At 40.4% G+C, this 19,641-nt stretch overlaps 1 protein-coding gene across 8 annotated transcripts in view; it reads left to right on the forward strand.

The window, feature by feature from the left end:
• USP6NL (USP6 N-terminal like) overlaps positions 1–19,641 on the forward strand; it is a 135,166-nt gene that overhangs the window by 18,230 nt on the left and 97,295 nt on the right. For 3 of the 8 annotated variants that reach the window (XM_028745430.2, XM_077935323.1, XM_077935322.1), the window contains exon 1: positions 11,848–11,935. The exons of the other annotated variants lie outside the window; for them this stretch is intronic. In XM_028745430.2, the coding sequence (XP_028601263.2) occupies positions 11,863–11,935 (73 nt within the window). In that variant the 5' untranslated portion in view covers positions 11,848–11,862. Of the gene's footprint in view, positions 1–11,847; positions 11,936–19,641 lie in introns of those variants that run through there. 8 annotated transcript variants of the gene reach the window in all.

Below are 19,641 nucleotides of genomic sequence, written 5' to 3' on the forward strand. Positions count from 1 at the left end.
CTTGAGGTCCTGGAAAATCACTATCAGTCAGCATAGACTAGACAGTACAGTGGTACCTCGGCTTAAGAACTTAATTCGTTCTGGAGGTCTGTTCTTAACCTGAAACTGTTCTTAACCTGAAGACCACTTTAGCTAATGGGGTCTCCTGCTGCCACCGCTGCATGATTTCTGTTCTCATCCTGAAGCAAAGTTCTTAACCCGAGGTACTATTTCTGGGTTAGCGGAGTCTGTAACCTGAAACGTATGTAACCCGAGGTACCACTGTAGTGGGCTGGATGAACGAGTAGTCTGATCTGTGGTATTCCTACTCCCACTTCATAATGTTTAGCGAGAACTTGCTACATACATTGGGCCCATGAGATTCTGAGTTACCATACCTCCGCTATGATCCCCAGCAGTTGTAACAATGATGCAGAGATTTGCAGTCTGATGGTCCTGATGAAGTCTGTGTTGTGTTGTTTTTGTTACTATGTTGTGCATTTTGTGTTTTCATACTGTCAATCACATCAATACTGTCAATCACATTTAAAAATAATAATAACAGCCAGGGAATGAATAGCCACGTTGTGTGTGTAAATATATGGGTTGTGCAGAACAGGCTGAACATGCCCTCCTCCTGAGATGAATAATTAATGGACCCACAGTTATCTTCAAATTTCAAATGCTTATCTCTTGGTTCTTGTATTAGAACACTATGTGAAATGTCTTGTAGCTATTTTTAGCTCTGGTAATTGATTTTCAGTTGAACCTTTTCTGTGACTTTTCTGTGTTTATGTCCTTTCTGTTTGGGGACAACAACATTGATTTAGAAGAGCAGGTGAAAGTTCTGGGGGGAATTGGTACCATGATTCAAGCAATTTCAAAAGGATTCAGGTACCAGCTGTGGACTTTCTCTGAGAAAAGATAAAAAATTTAAACAATAGCGCCTGTGCACCGTCTGTTTTGACAGGAGTTCTAAAATTATCATTTGCAAATGTTTAAATCGGTGACATGGGGCAGAAAATTTTCTAGAACATTTTCCAGTACAGTACTTGATTTTTCTGCAGAGACGTTTGTTGCAAAAAGTCATTAGTGGCAATGAATGGATGCCAACTGCAAATAATGATATTAGGCAAGCTTGGCGTTCAGCTTTGTTTACCAAATGCAAGTAAAGCAAACATGCTAAATTAGATAACTCTCCAGAGCATCAGAACATTTTCCCATGCAAATTACCCCGCACAAACTACCAATTTTCTGGGAAAACCACACCGCTGGTTTCTGTATTATGTATCAATGCGTCAGTGGTTTGGGATTCTAGTTTCATGTACCAGCTATACTATTGGCAATCCTGTTGGAATGCCTTTTTAAAAACTATAATACAAGGATAAGGAATCTGTGGGCCTTCAGATGTTGCTGAACTACAGATGCCCATTAGTTGTGCTATTAGCTCTGTGGGAAAAGGTTGAGCTAACAATGTAGCAGCAGTAATAAATACTACCAGAAAGGCATATAGTAGATGCAAAACGATAATAGCTTGTAAATGAAGCGGTGGGCACACCTGAATAGTAGTAATGTGTTCTATAGCCTTTTAGGTAGCAGTTTTATTCCTGCTGACCATTTTAGGCTGTTTTAATTTTCTTTTTAAGTACTTGCATTTTTTTGTAAGTGCATATGAATATGATAATATTTGTAAGATCATATGAATATGATCAAAGTCCAGGTACAGTGGACCCTCCAGATACACACTTAATTCATTCCAGGGGTCCGTACGTATGCTGAAAAGTCTTCAAGTTGAGGCACCGCTTCTGCACATGCGCGCATGGCAAAACCCAGAAGTATACACTTCCAGGTTTGCCATGTTTGCAACCCGAAAGTTATGTGACCCGAAGGTAACGTAACCCAAGGTACCACTGTATATAAATTCTTATGATAGATATTGTTAGGGAATGACTTCTTCCGTCTGCCTTTCGATTGCTAGTGTAGTACGGGACTGCTTGTTACTAAGAGCTTTTTTTAAAATAGTGGATTTGAATTTGCCTCAGTAAGAAGCTTGTTGAATACAGTTAGTCATCCAGGGGTCATTTACCTTTACCTTTTTAGTTCAATCTGATGTTGCAGTGGCCCTTTGAAGGCCTGTTCGGCCCTTCAACATCACACTCCCTTCTCCATAGGCAAGGACTTCATAGACTTTCTTAGACTTTCTTAGACTTTGCAGTGTCTTGGGTGGTGGCTAGAGATGTTTGTTTTCCTCTCCTTTATATGTATGTTGAACTCCCTGCAGTGTGCTAAGCAAACATCCATTAGAACTGCAATCCCAGGATTGTAATGTGTCACAGAGAATTATTTAGCTATTGGAAACTTCAAGACTTAGGAACACATTTATAATAAATAATAATAATAATAATAAATTATTTATATTCTACCCTCCTTGGCCAAAGCCGGGCTCAGAGCGACTAATGTCATACAAGTAAGACAATGCATAAAAACAAGTGATCAGTAAATTAAGATACACCCCACAAGTAATTCAAACAAATTAAAATTAAAACTGAACAAGTGGCAATCTTCAGGTTAAAATTGAAGGCGGTTACCAACTGTTTCCACTGATATTAAAAGCATCTGTGAGCGGACTGGGAACCTCATTTGTGCTTGTTCTTATGTCTGGGAAATTCCGGATATAAGGCAACCCTAGTTTAAACGGAAATGACAAAGGCCATAAAACTTGCCTTCTTTATGTGCCTTGTACTGCAACCTGACAATAAATTGTGCAAATCTCTTCTTCAGCCAGTATGGATTATCTTTTACTAATTATGAGTTATATCCACTTGGTGCCCCTCTGGAAAGCTCTTTATTTTTTTAGGCTGTTCGCCTCTCCAAACTAGCTTGTAATCAGAAACAACAGAGGATAAAAAGAACAAAAACACAAATTTAAAACTACCACTTTACACTTAGCACATTGTTTTTTTAGCAGAGCTGGAAAGAATATAATTGAGTCAGCTAATAAACATCATGCCTGGAAGGCCAACTGAAGGGGAAATGTCTTCAGGAACATCTTGGAGCTTGTGGAGCCTTTGGTGGGGGAAAATATCACCTTGTTGCCTTTCTTCTGGGTGAAGTCTCCACTGGAGCAAAGATCCTTTCATTAGGGGATGAACACCAAGTAGATATATCCCTATATGTATACTCTGTTCTTGGTCCTTCCAGAGATCCCCTCTCCAGATTATTGATCAGATGCTTCAGGGTGTGTGTGTGTGTTCTGCTGACCTCTCACTGGGGCAATGTCCTTTTCTGTTCTCTTCAGGTTAGATGAAAACGTAACTCTTCACTGTCCCCTCCATCAACCCTGAATCTCCTTACTTTTATTATAGCCTGCAGAGTTGATGGTTTTATTTGAGTTACTGTTGAAAGAGAAACTTCCATTGTCTACTAAGAGCTTAGTATAAAATGTATTTAAAGGCCTTTGACAATATGTCTCATGATAGAACGGCGTTTTATTGGATAAAGTAAAATGCACACTTTAGCAGGCAGAATTTATTACTGCTGTCTGTTTGCTCTGTGCTCCTAATGAATCATCTGTTTCTTCCAGTGGTTAAATAAGGGCTGATGTCCTTGTAGTGGCTGCGTCCCATTATGTCTTGGATTAAATATCACCACAGACATTTCCATGCAGCGAAGTATTTGATCTTGTTAACAAACTGTGGCAGATGGAATTGTGTGGTTACCTTCATGTTTCTGGGCGATGTGAAAATGGGTAATTGTGTCCCATTCATGCCGTTTTTCAGGAGAAAATTGAAGAACCTTGATGTATAAGGGCAGCAGCAAACCGGCTTTCTTCGCTGTCTCTTTGAATTGGATTGAGGTGGAGGGAATCCAAAATTTTCACTGATTCATTTACTTCTGACAGAACTACTTTGCTTTTCAGTGTCAGCATGTGGAGGTTAATATTGGTTGCTGTCCTTGAAATTACTGTGTTGACAGAATTTAGAGGGTTCCCCCCCATCTGTAGTGCATTTTGTTACTACTGTATATATATTGTTCATTCCAAAGCATGTTTGTTCACAAGTAAGTTGTACTGCTTAATAATAAGGCTTGGCTTTTATATAGAACTTCTGGGTGTTCAGAGCACTTGACATGAATTATTCACATTGTAAACTGCTTTGGCATAGCATGAAAGGCAGTATATAAGTCCCTTAATTTGTTTTATTTTTCTAGTTTTAGCTAGGGATAGTCAAATTCAGTTAATTTTGGTTTCTCTCAGTTTCATATTTCCCCAGTTTTAAGTTCAATTTATCACATTTTCACATCAGTTCTCTGATTTTTTTAAAAAATGAAAATTTGTATTTTAACATGCCTTTCTTTTAATATACACATCCCCCCCAAGCAGTTCCCCTAGAACAGTTGAAATTATTTGACTAGCATATGCATTTTTATTTACACTTTAGCCTATGCTCAATTTTTTAGTTGCATTACAAAATTCAGAGAAGTGCTCACTTTGAAAGATAGCTGCAATTTGATTCCTGCATTGTTTCAGAAGGTGTGAGTTAGCATGCAAACCAAACTCAGGATTTTATGCACCTAAGTTATCCCTGATGTATACCCACTGAAATTAATGGACTGTAATGTCTATTAATTCCATGGTCAGGCTCTGTATATGACCAGCCCTGATTTCTCCCCACTCTCCAACTGTAGACCTCCAGTTATCATAGAATAATAGAATTGTAGAGTTGGAACAGACACCAAGGGTCATCTAGTCCACCCCTGCAATGCAGGAATAGCAATGCAGGGTCCCCCATCTAATTTTGTAACCTATATAACAGTTTTCAGGTAGGCCACTATTCCCCCCCCCCCAATACATTAGAGGTGAACTCCTGAGACTGAGTGGCTTAGCTAAGACTGCTTAATGAGTTAATGAAAGAGGTGAGCTTCAAACTGGGAATTTCCTGACATCACTCTGCCTCTTGGCATTAGTTCTTGAACATTAGTTCTTGACATAGCAGAACCACAAAAATATTCCTTTCCTTTTGTGTTTCCCTTTTTATGAATGAAAATTGAGCACTTCCAGCTGCAGCCCTCCCTTCTCTCATGAAGAGAGCCATCTCTGATAAACCTTAGCTTGGGGCGGTATCTTTCTTTCTTTTCTTTCTTTCTAAAAAGAACATTTTATTGAACGTTTTACAATGAATTAAAGTAAATAAGAAAAGAAGAAGAAATACATAAAAAACAAAGCAAAGGAAAACGACAATAATGAAGTAACAATAACATGTAATTAAGGTTACAAAACTACATAGTATATATGTAAGTAGATAAACTTACTATTTCCGTCAAGTAAATGTCAGTTCATGAGTCACTATGGTTTCAATAAATACGTTCCAAATATCATTAAATTTGTCCATACATAATCTTTTTCTGAAAGCAATCCATTCATAGGTTGCAAGAGCTGTCAAGTTGTCAAAGGGGGTTTAGCTTGGGTGGTACTTGTCCAAGAAGCAGTTGTTGTGGCATATCTTGAGAGAGTGACTGCTGTTTCTATGATTTTCACCTGAGGAAATCCTAAGGATTGCATATTATTGGATAACCACTTGAGTGGTTTTTCTGGCAGTTGTTCTTGTTATTTTATTGTGTCCGGATAGGGTCTCAGCTGGGCCATCAGCCAAAGTTGTTGGAAGACACTCCACACCACCGAGGCCACCTGAGCCTCAAGTGACAACCATGGATGCAGAAGTACACCCAAGCTGCATACCTGCTCCTTCAGAGGGAGTGTTACCCCATCAAGAGCAGGCAACCTCCCATCCATTGGGTCTAGGGAACCGCCCACTAACAGTCTCTGCAAAGGAATATCAGCTGAACATGGCAGCAAAGCAGAAAATGCCAGTATTCTCTGCATAGTTGGTTGAGCACTTGGCTTGCATTTGAAGCTGAGTGTGAGGTCAGTGTCGAGCTCCAAGTGTGGGAGGAGGAGATTGGTGAGTGGTTCTCTCCATCATGGCTGCCCTTTATAGAAATAGGGCATGAGAAGGAAGCAGCTCATTCATCTCTCAGTGAGCTTTTGGAGGTGCTTGCCAGAGAGGAAAAGGATGCTTGCCATGGTGAGCGTGGTGCGAGAATTTGTAGGCCCCTGTGTGGGAGTCTGATGTTTAGAAAGTGCTAAGTGCCTGTTCACTGATAACTACTTTGGATTCTAGCAGGGGAAGGGAGAATAACGTGCCAAATATAGCTGTGTAATATTGGAAGAATCATAATCTGTATTGATGTAAGTATGTAGTAGAATCAGTGATGAAGGCAACAGATGGTTTAGCATCTAACTTCCTGCTTCCCAGTAGCATTCTCCCATGTGGTTTTGAACAGAATGAGAGCAATACATTTTTATCTTTTCCAACTATACTATTTCTAACTTGTAAATATCTAAACTTTAAACTGAGGCCAATATCCATCTGTTTGCTTGTTTGTGGCATTTGCAATGCTAATAAATTAAAATGCATAGCATGATGTGTGTGTGTGTGTGTGTGTGTGTGTGTGTGTGTGTGTGTGTGTGTAAGTAAGTTTGCACACCTAAACCTATTTCTGATATCCTTTCTTGCTCTAGAGCCTGTGCAGACAATATTTCACCCTTATTCCCCATGCACCCATTTGGTTGTGTGAATTGGCCTTAAGTCACAAGAGGTTTTTGGAGTTTAGAGGAATAGCATCATCTTTCATTGTGGAGTAAAGGCAGCTGCTGTTTGGAGAGATTTTTTGATATTTTCATGACTTGGTGCTGTAGCAGTACTTACCCATCAGTTTGCTCTAAATGGTAGCTAATGACAGGTCTACAGTTAAATTGAAAGCAAGATTCTTACACCTCTCAAGTGGATAACCTATAGCAATGTTTTTCTTGTTCATGATGTTTAACCAGTTATCATTGTTGGGGCTTCTTATGTGCTCAATTTCATTACAGGAGTCTAGTGATAGTACCTCATGTGTCTTTGTATAATTTCCTGTATGCAAAGTGATACCTGTGAAGGAAAACAGTTGTGTAAAGAGACAATTTAATGAACTGAATACCTTTCTTGGTGTGGACTAGAAGGTTGGCTCTTCTTAATATATTGCGCCCGTTTTGCTAGAGATGGAATGTTTGGCCCATTCTCATTTAAACTGGGTTTGTCCCAAATTGAAAACAGGTGGTGAAGTTCAGTGTTGCATAATGAAAAGCCATTGTCCTTCCCTTTTCTTTGTTCCCCCAGATCTGCTCAAAGGGTCCCCCAGCCCTCTGGAGCTGGCAACCCCTGCTTATAAGCATTTGAAATAAACACTGAGTGGTGGGTTTGACTAACAGGTTTTTGGCTGTCCTTTGTGCTGTAAATGTGTTGCCTTCTGGCAAAAGTCCACAAAAGCTGTTTTTCAAAGAACAGCTAATTCTAATTACGTTAATGGAGACATTTTTGATCTTGGTGACAGCTGAGTAATCAGAACTGAGGTCACCCTTTCATATGCTTCAGGATATCAAACATAGGAGCGCTTAAATTTGTAAGCTATGCTGGTAGTTTTTTGGCATCCTGTGTCATTTCAGACAGTTATTTTAATTTGCTGTTAATCTCAGGATTTTTCCACTTTTAGTTATGTCCAAGAAACATGTTCATTGTCAACTTGATCAGAGGTATCCGTATTCACTGCATCCATCTAACTGATCTATACTGGTGTGTACCTGGCATAAGAATGGTGTGAACAGCATGACTGTTGCCATCAAGAGAAGTGGCTCTATCTTGTGCAGAATTAAAAATCTGCCTACCTGTGTGCAAAGCATAAAATAAGAACAGAAGCATCAGATGAAGGACCCATCTAGTCCTTCATGCTGTTTCACAGTGGACAACCCATTGCCTGTGGAAAGCCTGCAAGCAGGGCATGAGCAAACAGCACTTCCCCAACTTGTGCTCCCCTCAATGTCAGTACTGGACTGTCAGCCTTATCCTTCATGAACATATCTAAACCCCTTTTACATGTATCCAAGTTGGTGGTCATCACTACAACTTGTGCTAGTGAATTTCCATAGCTCCTTAAGTATGTGCTTTGTGAAGTACTTGTTGATGTGTGTCCTGAATCTTCCAGCATTTAGCTTTCCTGGATGGCCTTGGCTTTTAGTATTTTGAAGTAGAAAAACTTCAGCTTTCTCCACACCATGGGTACTTTTATACCTCTTTTTTGACCCCTATACATTTTTCCCCATCTCCAACTTACAAAGTCCAAAATATTTTTAACCTTTCCTTTAAGGGGTTGGCTCCAGCCTCTTATTTTGGTTGTCCCTTTTCTGAATCTTCTCCAGTATCAATTCTGTATTCCAAGTGTGGTTGTGTCATAGATTTGTAGACTGGCATTTTGGATATTGGCAGTTTTGTTTTCAAACTGTCATAATGATTCCTAATATGAAATTAATTGTTTTCACAGCTGGCTTAATGTTTTCATCTAGCTATCAGCTAAGGTCCCAATGTACTGTTCCTGATCAGTTCCCACTAGCCCATTGACATATATGTGAAATCAGGATCTCCCCCAATAAATATTACTTTACACTTACTTTAACTGAATATCATGTGCTGTTTTAATTCCCATTCCCCACAAGATCCTTTGAGAACTCCTCTCAGTTCTTTTGTGTTCTTGTCACCCTGGTGTCATCAGCAAACAGGAATATCCCACAACTCAGCCCAACCTCAGGCCAGCTATGAACAAGGTAAAAAACACTGATTCCATATTGATCCTTGGGGACTCCACTCCTTACATTCCTCCATTGGAAAATTCTCATTTATTCTTACTCTCTGCTTCCTGTTTTTTTAGCTAGTTACTTATTGATAAGGGTACTAGGCTGCACCACACCCAGCTAAAGAGAGATTTAGTTCGCTTTAGCCCTTGGTAATCGTGATTTTTGTCAAGGGAGTATGCAGTGATGTTGCAGATTGTGGTGGCACTACAAAATGCAGTGGTTCTTATATCTCTAGGGTTCTGGGGGCATGCTCTTTTGGTTTTTGGTAGGAAGGTTTAGGTTTTTAGCTCTCATGGTTTTTGAGTAAAATCTGCAACTGTACTGATGATTTCTACCAAGACTTTAAAAAGTAGAGCGGCAGTAAGTAGAAGCTGGAAGTGGTTACTCAGTGGTGAAGACTTAGGCTCACATAAGATGTAACACCAGACCATGGTTTGGTGCCACACGAGTGAATCTTTATCTTGAACTCTCCTTTCCCCCTCTCATTGCATGCTGCGATTACTTCCCTGCCTGCTTTATGCAAAACATTGCTTGTCATTCCATGTGACTGTAAGTTGTTTTAAACTATTTTTAACATTATGATTTAATGTTGTAGCCCACCCTTGGACCTTAGGGTGAAGGCTGAGTAATAAAATAGCAATAAAATATTTTGAAGAAAATGATGAGTGACAGAGGACTTTTTACAGAGGAAAAGATAACTTGAGCTAGTGCTGTGTTTCATCCCCCTTCCTTTTTGGTTGGTGAGTGAAAGGGGATTGCTTCAATAAATGGTTAACATTTCCTCCCAACCTAACTTATTTTAATCACACACAGGCCCTTAATATTGGTGGTGACACAGAGTTCATGGAAAGCAAATACGTCTCTATATATTGCTTTTGTGATCGTGCCCTTTTCCAGCAAGCTAGAGAAACGGCCTCCCATAAACCTGTTGTGTGATTCAGGAAAGATTGGGTCTGAACATGCCTAAATTATTCATTACTTTGTTTATTATGAATACTAATGTAGCTTTCCTTTTGTTTCATGCTGGCTCTTTCACTCATTCTTCCTCCATGCTTGTCGCAAGCCGGATGTTTAATAGCATCCTGACAGTTTTCCAAGATTGCTTTGGTTAGTGCTTAGGATTCCTTGCTCTCCCCCACCCTGCCCCAACTGTGCTAATAAGAACATAAGATGCTGCTGTATATGGAGTCAGCGCAGTGGTCCATCTATCTCAGTACTGTCTACTCTGACTGGCAGTGGCTCTCTAGGTTTTCAGGTAGTTTTTTCCATCCCTACCAGGAGCTGCAAGGAACAGAGATGGGACCTTTTTGTATGCAGAGCCTGTCTTCTAAGGAGATTAGATTAGTTGCAATCTTATTTTCTTTCTGTCAGACCAAGACAGAAATATGTACACACAAGGGTTAGCATCTTGCTCCCCCCCCCACCCAGTTTTGTTGCACCAACATGTCTACTGTTTGGCATGTGAGATGACCCCCCTCGCCCTCCAAGGCACTACCTAGACCTGGTCTGCATTTGTAATAAGTCTTATCAGTTATAGTGTGGCAGCACCTGCACTTTGGAACTTTGGAAGCCTGGGGTTTGTTTTGGGATAGCTCAGTTGGTAGAGCATGAGGCTCTTAACCTCAGGGTTGAGAGTTCAAGCCCCACGTTGGGCAAAAGATTCCTGCATTGCAGGGGGTTGGACTAGATGACCCTCGTGGTTCCTTCCAACTCTAGAGCTCCATGATTCTATGAAATGCAGAACCATATCAAGCTTCCTCTTCCTGTCTCGAGTTCTAAGGTGACAGGGTGACCCAAGTGGGTGTGCTTCTAACTCATGGGTGCTACAGTTGCCTGATCAGTGCAGAGTGAAAGCAGGCCTTTGCTCCTCTCCAGCTAATGAGCTGTTGGGCATTGCTATTTTTGCATTGGGCAGAATTGCCCTGCTCAGCTGCAAGCTTAGAACTGTAAAGGAAACCGATTTTGTGCAGTATTTCAGAGGCTGCATGTGACTTCAGTGAGGGGGATTGGGGCAAAAGCAAACCTTCAGTTGGCCACCCAATGTTTGTCAACCTTTGTGTACGTGTATAAATGTGATGTGCTAACTGTAGCAGCTGCCTGATATGGCTACACTCCAAATCCAGCCTTCTAACTGGAGCAGGACAGTGTATTTGTGTGTAAAAAAAGGGCCAAAAGGCCAAAGATCGGTCTTTCTGGCAGGTGCTTTTATCGAAATTTTGTTTTCTTCAAATATTATAGACTTTGTAGCAGTTCTGTTTCAGAACTTAAAGCTATACAGGTTTTGGAAGTATGTGGCTCCAAAGTGCTTTAAAAACAAGCTTAACTGGCTTTGTTTTGTAGGTTCTTTGACCATTCCTTTCCTTTTTTCAGTTTTGTGGGTTAGAGTGGTAAGCTGGTGTTACAGATGATAAACATACATTTTGTGTAGTGTTCTGGAACGTTTAATTGCTGGCATTCAATTATTAAGATTACCTGACAGAAGCAATAGGAAAGCTTCAGACTGAACGTATGTTCTCTGCCCCTGGTGGTAGGATGAAACATTGCCTGAAATGCTCATAGGATTTTTCACTGTGCTGTGTAAAAATTCTGCTTCTGTTCAGGAACGTCAGAGGCAGGTGCTCATGAAATGGGTACTGAACTCTTATTGGGATGCTTAGAAACATTCTTGATTTTCTGCTAAGGCTCTTGAAGTTCAGCAAGGTGGAGATTTGGGTTATTCTCTCTCTCTCCCCACCCCCAGCAGCTTCATCGGTAGATTTGATGCCTGTCTCATTGCTGAAATCCTTTAAATATCTTTGTGCTGTTGAAAAGTGCACAAGTTCATGTTTTGAGCAGGCGCAAACATGCTCACCTTCTGTAGTCCTTACTTCTAATTGAAGAAAGGCCATGCTTACTTCTGACTTGCTTGATGGAGAAAGCGATGAGAGTTGCCTGCCTGGTGTTGCTTTTGCATCCATGTGCTGAAGTCACTTCAAATCCATCACCTCTCGCTGTACAGTTGTCAGGCACCCTAAGCGTATCCCCGGAAAGGTAACCGAGTTGCTGCTGCGTCGCTCTTGCTCCAGCTTATTTGAAGGCAGACGTGTAATGATCTGTAGGGATGAAACCTGTTGGCATTCCAGAGGAGCAGCTGGTGGCTTTGATCTTGCTAACTAGCAATGATTCAAGTCTTGCAGATTGTGAAAGAGCTGGTGTCACCAGCACGACGTAGAACGGACTCTGCAAAGAAAGGTAGGAACAGGCTTGAAATATTCATCCTTAACTGTTCAAGTAATTCTTGTGGAAGCGTAGTCCTGCAGATTGGCACTTGAGCAACTGTCTGAAGCCTATGCCATCTTTATTTCAAGGCTTCATGTTGCACACTGGCATTCAGCTGCTGCAGCCTTGCTTTGAGTGGTGATAAATCCGATAAGAACAACATCGACAGTGCTGAAGAGAATTCTAATAGCACTCAATAACTGAAGATGGAATTTAAGTATATGTAGATACTTTATTGTAAGGATCGTATTCTATTGTCTGTCTTCTCTCGTCAACCCCCCCCCCCAAATAATTTTCTGCCTTTGTAATTCAGAGTGTTAAATAGCACTAGTATGCTAGAAACTATGCAGATAATATTTTGTACCTGGTATATTTGAGAAACTAGATGTCAGTGCTGCTTGGGAATAGCGGCTGTATAAATCTCATGTGCATTGCTTTTAAAGTGGGTTATATTTAGCATGTTTAACTTTAAGATTAGATACTCTGAAGCAGTTTTACTTAAAAGCACCCCTATGATCCCCTTGCATGTCAGTTGTTTTGCTGTAATTCCACTTGCTATTTTGTGCTTTAAAAATGCCTTCACAATATATCTGAACTGGTTCCGCCTACACATGAGGGTTTAGTGAATGACTCTTGTTTTTACGACTGTAGCCAGCTTTAGAAATGTACACATGTAGGTAATTATTTTATAGATTTTTGAAATTAAACATTGTGATCGCAAGCAATCTTGAAGCCTTTAAGGAAATTAGGATTTTAGCAGTATTTTGCTTGAAATTTTGAAGCAAAACTTATACATTGACACACACACACACACACACACACACACACACACACAATGTATATATAATGTGTGTGTTTATGACATGTAGGTTGAGTGCATCTGTACTTTAAGTTTTGATACCCCAATAATAGACACACTCTACTTGAAAAAAGTCCAATTTGTTTAATTAGAACTTAATTTTAAGCAAATATGCCCAAATCTGCAGACACAAACTACTGTTAATCTAAATGAGGTCATCTACAGACACTTAACTTTCAATTTTTTGGTTCTTGGATATGCTATGATGTCATAGTGAGGGTACGATTATACCTTCCCCCTCGAACATAGCTTTACATTTGTTAGACAGTATGTGTATTGACTATATATCAGTGTGAGTATTGGCCTTCTGTAATGATGGAACTCATGTATACACGTTGCAAACAACTAACTCCGGATGGGGCTGCACTCCACCTGAAGACCTAGGGATGCTTGTCCTGGAGATGCAGGTGATGTTAGTGGTCCAGGACTACTCACCAGTTGCAGCCTTATTTAGAGATAACAGATCTTGCCTTGGTTACGCATTTGGCTATGTCCAATATATGCCCGGGTTTGATTATTCTAATGCACTTTACATGCATTTGAAATTGGTCCAGAAACTAAAATTGGTGCAGAATGCAGCGACTCTAATGCTTATAAGATATAGGCATCTTGTTCATATTCTGTACCAGGTACACTGATTGCCTATTCTTTGCAGGGCCAAATTTAAGTTCCTGGTGTTGACCTGACTTAAATTCCTTGGAGCTTTAAAAGGTTAATTGAAATGGGCTTCTGATGCTCTGTTCTCTGATTCACTCTGTTCTCTGATTCACTGGTGAGAATTGTGAAATTAGTGAGTACCGTTTTCTGGGGTGACCCCACATCTTTGGAATGCCCTCCCATGGAAAGTGTGCCTGGCTCCTGCTTTGCTGGCCTTTATGAGGATTTAAAAGACTTTTTAAAATTCCAATTTGCATACACTTAATTTTAATGTATTGTGCTTTTAATTGCGGTATTATCTGCTGCTGCTTTATTTTAATGCATAAGTTAAATATTGCTTTTCAGGTTTGGTTATTTGCTCTGTATTTTAAAGTATGTTGATGTTATTGAAAAGTGGACTAGAAATGTTTAAAAGATTATTGGTTGTACATATTATTCTCTCTTCTTGCTTCCGCAGTGAATCAAAAATTTAAAAATATACTTTCCTCCCTCACTTTTCGGGGGAAGAAATAAGTTTTCAGTCTACTCTACTTTTCATTTTTCTCTTCAAAACTCATACTCTATTTAACCAGAATTCAGTCAGTCACTGAATAGGTTTAAAGTTTTATAAGAATTGTGTTTGCTATGTCTTATGGAGGTAGAATATAGGCAGTTCAGCAGTTTGTGTCCCCATGACATTGTATTATTTTTGTGCTGCAATCGTAGACATGCTGACCTGGAAGTAAGCCACATTGGACTCAATAGGACTTACTTTTGAGTGTATTTCTATAGATAGCGCTTGTAAGGCTTTTAATTTTTATCTGTATCATTTTCTGATTTTGTACAGTAGATAACATATGAATGTTGTCTTGATGCTTTGACAGTTTGGGTCCCCCCCCCCAAAAAATATCTCCCCCTGCCCCAGCTACTTCTTGTTCATAAGAATCAGCTTCATTCTTTTCTTAAGCTGTGTTTCATGAAGTTGTGCTTGTGTCATACAAACTTGTGGTTTTCGATCATTCTGGAGCTGAAACGTTCGAGTTCACAAGTGTTCGGCTTCCACTGTATTTTGCATTTTAAAAACACCTTATGCGTTGCCTCAGCAAACATTCATTTGATGGGAAAAGTGCATGTAAGTATTCCATTTTTTTAAAAAAATCTAATTATATATTGAAACCCAAACTATGAAAAAGTGAAACAGTCCTTTCCTTGTCCAGTATCTCTGAAAGGACTCGTTGAGTTTCAAAAACAAAACTGCTAATATATGAAGTAATGCTATTGGATGAGCCTAGATTGAGACCACATTCGGAATACTGTGTCCATTTTTGGTCACTGTACCTCAAGACGGATATTCCAAAGCTGGAAAAGGTGCAGAAAACAGGAACAGAAATGATCAGGGAGATGGAGCAACTTTTCTAATGTGACAAATTAGAACATTTGGGGCTGCTTAGAAAAATGGTGAGGGGCTATTGGTAAAAAAAAGGGGACATGTTAGGGACAGATGAGAGAGGGAGAGAGAGAGGGAGAGAGAGAGGGAGAGAGAGAGGGAGAGGTCTTTCCTCTCTTACAAATCTAGAACCCAGGGCCATCCAATAAAGCTGAACTTTGGAAGATTCAGCGCAGAAAAAAGGAAGTACTTAGCACAAATTATAGTTAAATTATGGCATTCACTTCTTCAAGACATGGGGATGGCCACAAACTTGGATGGCTTTAAAAGATGGTGAGACAAATTCATGAAGACCAGGCTGTCAGTGGTTCTTAATCACGATAGCTGTCTACACCTCCAGAATTAGGGGCAGAGTGCCTATGGATACCACTTGATGTGAAACAGTGGGGGATGGCTATTACTCCTGCGTTCTGCTTGTGTGGTTTTAATATGCAGTCGTGTTGGCCACTGTGGGAAATTGGATCCTGGACTATATAATAAAGCCTGTGTCCCTGGCCACTAAGCTTGTTTGTTTGCTTTAACATAGCAAATATTCTTCCAGAGTCACACAATTAAACAATGTTCTAAGTTTGTCTCCTGACAGGGCTTTGCTGGTAGACTAGATTGGCGTATTGTGTGGGCAGAGCAATATTTGATTATGATATTTAGACAGCTACTTAAACAACTTGGTCATTTGAGAATTAAAATGAATGTCTTAATTTATTGAGGGAGTTGTCTCTTAATTAATCTGTTCTTATTTTAGGTGATAACCTTGGCTGATGTTTAACAATTTTTACTGAGAATACCAGATCTCTTGCAGCCGATATAAATTGCTGTGTTACTAAGCAGTCCGCTTCCTTTTTCCTTTTAAAAAAGGGCAGTAAATTTATCTGGGTTGTCCAAGCCGGGTAATTTACTGTCATTAAAAAAGAAAAAGAAAAGACTGCTTAAACATGTCTCCTGGTTTCTTATGAGACACCAAACCTTAATATACAAGTATGTGACTCCTTCTCTTGGCTCATAAGTGAGGAAGGGCCATAGCTTAGTGTTGGAATACATGTGTTGAATGATACAGGACTGGTTACTGGAATCTTAAGTTAAAATAATGTCTTGTCAGACTTTGCAGTATTAGACTAGATGCAGTAGTGGTCCAACATTTTGTGAGCATGTTTATAGCTTGTTGATGCTATGTTGTTGTTGTTTAGTCGTTTAGTTGTGTCCGACTCTTCGTGACCCCATGGACCAGAGCATGCCAGGCACTCCTGTCTTCCACTGCCTTCCGCAGTTTGGTCAGACTCATGTTTGTAGCTTCAAGAACACTGTCCAACCATCTCGTCCTCTGTCGTCCCCTTCTCCTTGTGCCCTCCATCTTTCCCAACATCAGGGTCTTTTCCAGGGAGTCTTCTCTTCTCATGAGGTGGCCAAAGTATTGGAGCCTCAGCTTCACGATCTGTCCTTCCTATATCAACTGTTATATCAACTGTTAAAGCAGCGAATGTCAATTAGGGGACCAAGTCAGAACACTATAGGTTGGATCAACCATAGCGCATTGGACAGAATGGTGTGTTCGGAAAAAGGAACCAAGGGTTTATATCTCTTTGGACGCATTAAGGCATTGAGTGACTTCAGGCTAGTTACTAACTCAGGATTTGTACACCATCTGTAAACTGGAGATGCTAATCCACTTTACTGAGATAGCGATTGGGTTTGTGGAATGAAGATTTCAATGCACTTGTATAACAAGTGCTAAAGAAACTATAGGCAACTTGCAATATATATTTAAACACTAGCTGACTTTTTCTGTAGTACTGTAACGTAAAGAGGTGGTGAACTTTACTGTCTCGGGTCACATTGACAAGTGGTCAGTAGGCCGCAGCAAAGTATATTGGTGTGCATTCCTGTGCATTCATGACTATGCTGCTCTTCATAGCCTGAAATGTTAAAGAAGACTAAGAAAGGAAGGGAGATACGGAATAGTTGATATGCTCTTCAGGGGCACACTTTTCGTGACTGTTCAGAAGCTCAGGTATTTCATAACACAGCTGCAAGGCTGCTGAGACATTTAAACATCAGCACATCTCAGCACTCGGTAAAGAATTCCACAGGTTAGCGAATTCATTTCCTAGCATGATTCAAAATGCTCCTTTCCTTTCCTTTCCTTTCCTTTCCTTTCCTTTGAAATGCCCCCCAGCAAATTTCCGTCAGAGGCAACTATCAAGACAAACAATATAATCAGGAAAGAGCAACAAAACGAAAATATCAAAACATGGTGGATAACTCAAACATGTAAGGGAGAAAGGGCTTTTTAAAACCCTAAATCTAGGGTACAGTGGTACCTTGGGGTACAGACGCTTCAGGTTACAGACTCTGCTAACCCAGAAATAGTATCTCTGGTTAAGAACTTTGCTTCAGAATGAGAACAGAAATCATGCTGCGGCGGTGTGACAACAGTGGGAGGCCCTATTATCTAAAGTGGTACCTCAGGTTAAGAACAGTTTCAGGTTAAGAACGGACCTCCAGAACGAATTAAGTTCTTAAGCTGAGGTACCACTGTATTTGAAGTACATGCTTCCAGATAAATCTGTATCATGGGAATTGGGGTTGCTTGTGTGTAAACCTCCAACTGCTCCAAACTGCTTGGAATGGTTGCGCCTTTCCCTGGCTGAGCAGCCCTTTTGTGCGGCTGCTTCAGTCGCTGGCAGAATCCGTCAGTGGGCGTTTCCTAAACTTCGTCCAGCATAAGAATTCCTTAACAGACAACCTCCTCCTCGCCTCTCTGCATGGAAGCCTTCTGCGCAGAGTGGGCGTGCCAAGCGGTGGTCCTCCACTCTCCTCACTGACCTCACTGGAAGAGTCTCGTAGCCTCCCCTCCGAAGTGCTCTCAGCCTCTCCTTTCTTCCTGGTGTCACCTGGACTTCCTTCCCCAGCGGAAGCTCTCTCTCTTCCCTTACTGGTTCCCTCTCCGGCATCATCGGGGAGCCTAACCTCTCCACTCTGCTCCGATGTCAGTTCCCTGACAATCTGCTTGGATGTTGGAGCTTGTCGTTGGAGTTGTCTAAGGGTGTCCTTGCCATCTCAAGTGAGACAAAGCCTTCACTGTAGTAGCCCCTCAGATTTGAAACTTTCCTTCCTGATCTGTTTGCCTGGTGCCAAGATTATGGGGTTTTGGCAGCAGCTGGGATGGTCTCTTTGGGGGTGGCAGCTTCTAAGGGTTTTAATAGGTATTGTGATTGTAGATCTACTTGTAACTGTTGGTATATGCTGCTGCCTGTCTTTGTGGCTCCTGTTGTGTATTGGCAGCTGCCCTGGGAATTTAAAAAGTGGATTCAGAACTAAAAAGTGGAATGTAGACAGAACAGAAGTGGTGTTCTTATTCATTCATTCATTCATCCATCCATCCATTCATTCATCCATTCATTTTCATTTTCATTTTCATCTTCATTTTCATTTCATTCATTTATACCCTGTCTTTCTCCCAAGTTGGGATTCAAGGTGGGTTACAGCGTTATAAACATTAATCATAAAATACAGAATAATAAAAACAAACTAGTTAAAAACAATAATAAAACACATTGCAACATATTTACAACCAACAGTTAGGATACAATTAAGTTCTGCTGTACTACAGCTGTTATTTCTGGCTGGGGGGCAACATTACTGTGAATACACTTGAAAATGAGATGTTTTAATGGTATTTGGCTCTGAAGGAACTCGGTGCTCTATTTTGCAGATAGTCTACGTGACTAGCAGGCTCGTGATACTCTCTGTGGGCCTTAGGATTTCTTCACTGAACTCTGTGTTGATGGATGGATATATTCACAATCTATTTAATCTCTTTGGTTTGCCTTAAAAAAGAAAGAAAGAAAGCTAGTCCTTGAATGTATGAACCTTCTGGTTTAGGTTGTTTGTGTGTGCTCTTTGCGCTGGGATTTTGAAGGAGCAAAGTGGAAAAGGAGCAGTTTATTTTCATCTCCCCACAAATAGTCACTTGTTTCTCCCCACCCTGGTCTTTACTATCAAGGCTAGCTTGTGAGGCCTGGATGTTTTCCCCAGACAGTTTTCTCGAAGTGTATGTCCGTGCTTTGCTGTTTATGTTCCAGTACTGATAGCGGCTCTGTTGCATTTCAGGGTGGACGTGGTCAGCCACACCAATTTTGTTTGTATGCTCGAGCCATTGGGTCAGGGTCCTCAGATAAGTACACTGACACCTAGAGTTGGGAAAGAGCTGGGTTGTGTTGGGAATAGTGCTTTTCTTTTCAAGCCTGAGTCAGTGTAATAATGTGAGATGGAAGCAACAAAGAAACAGAGTCATTTAGTGCTCTACTGAAAGTGAGTAGCCCCTGGCCTATATCTGGTATACTGGGTCAAGCTGCAATGCAGGCATGGCTCTGAAATGTGGTGAAAAATATATATAATGAAATGAGTTCATGAATGGTTCTACTATTTATTAAACCCTTCCTATCTTGTTTCTCTCCTCCTCCCTGCTCAATCTTCACTAGATCTAACATTTCCAGAGATGTTTATTGATTAAATAACTTTTTCGCCAAATAAAATTTTATATTTTCAGAACTTTAATATAGGTGCCTTTTTGAGGGAGAAGCGTGTGAGAATTTGCAATTCAATAAAACAAACACCGGCTCATCATTGAAAGGAAAGGTCATTTTAAATATCTTTTCACTCCCGTTATCAAATTGCACAGCAGAATCAAAGTAAGTTTAAAATTTGCTGTGTGCTCCATCAATGAATCGGATTTAATAT

Source organism: Podarcis muralis, chromosome 10 (assembly GCF_964188315.1).
Source record: "Podarcis muralis chromosome 10, rPodMur119.hap1.1, whole genome shotgun sequence".
NCBI lineage: Eukaryota > Metazoa > Chordata > Lepidosauria > Squamata > Lacertidae > Podarcis > Podarcis muralis.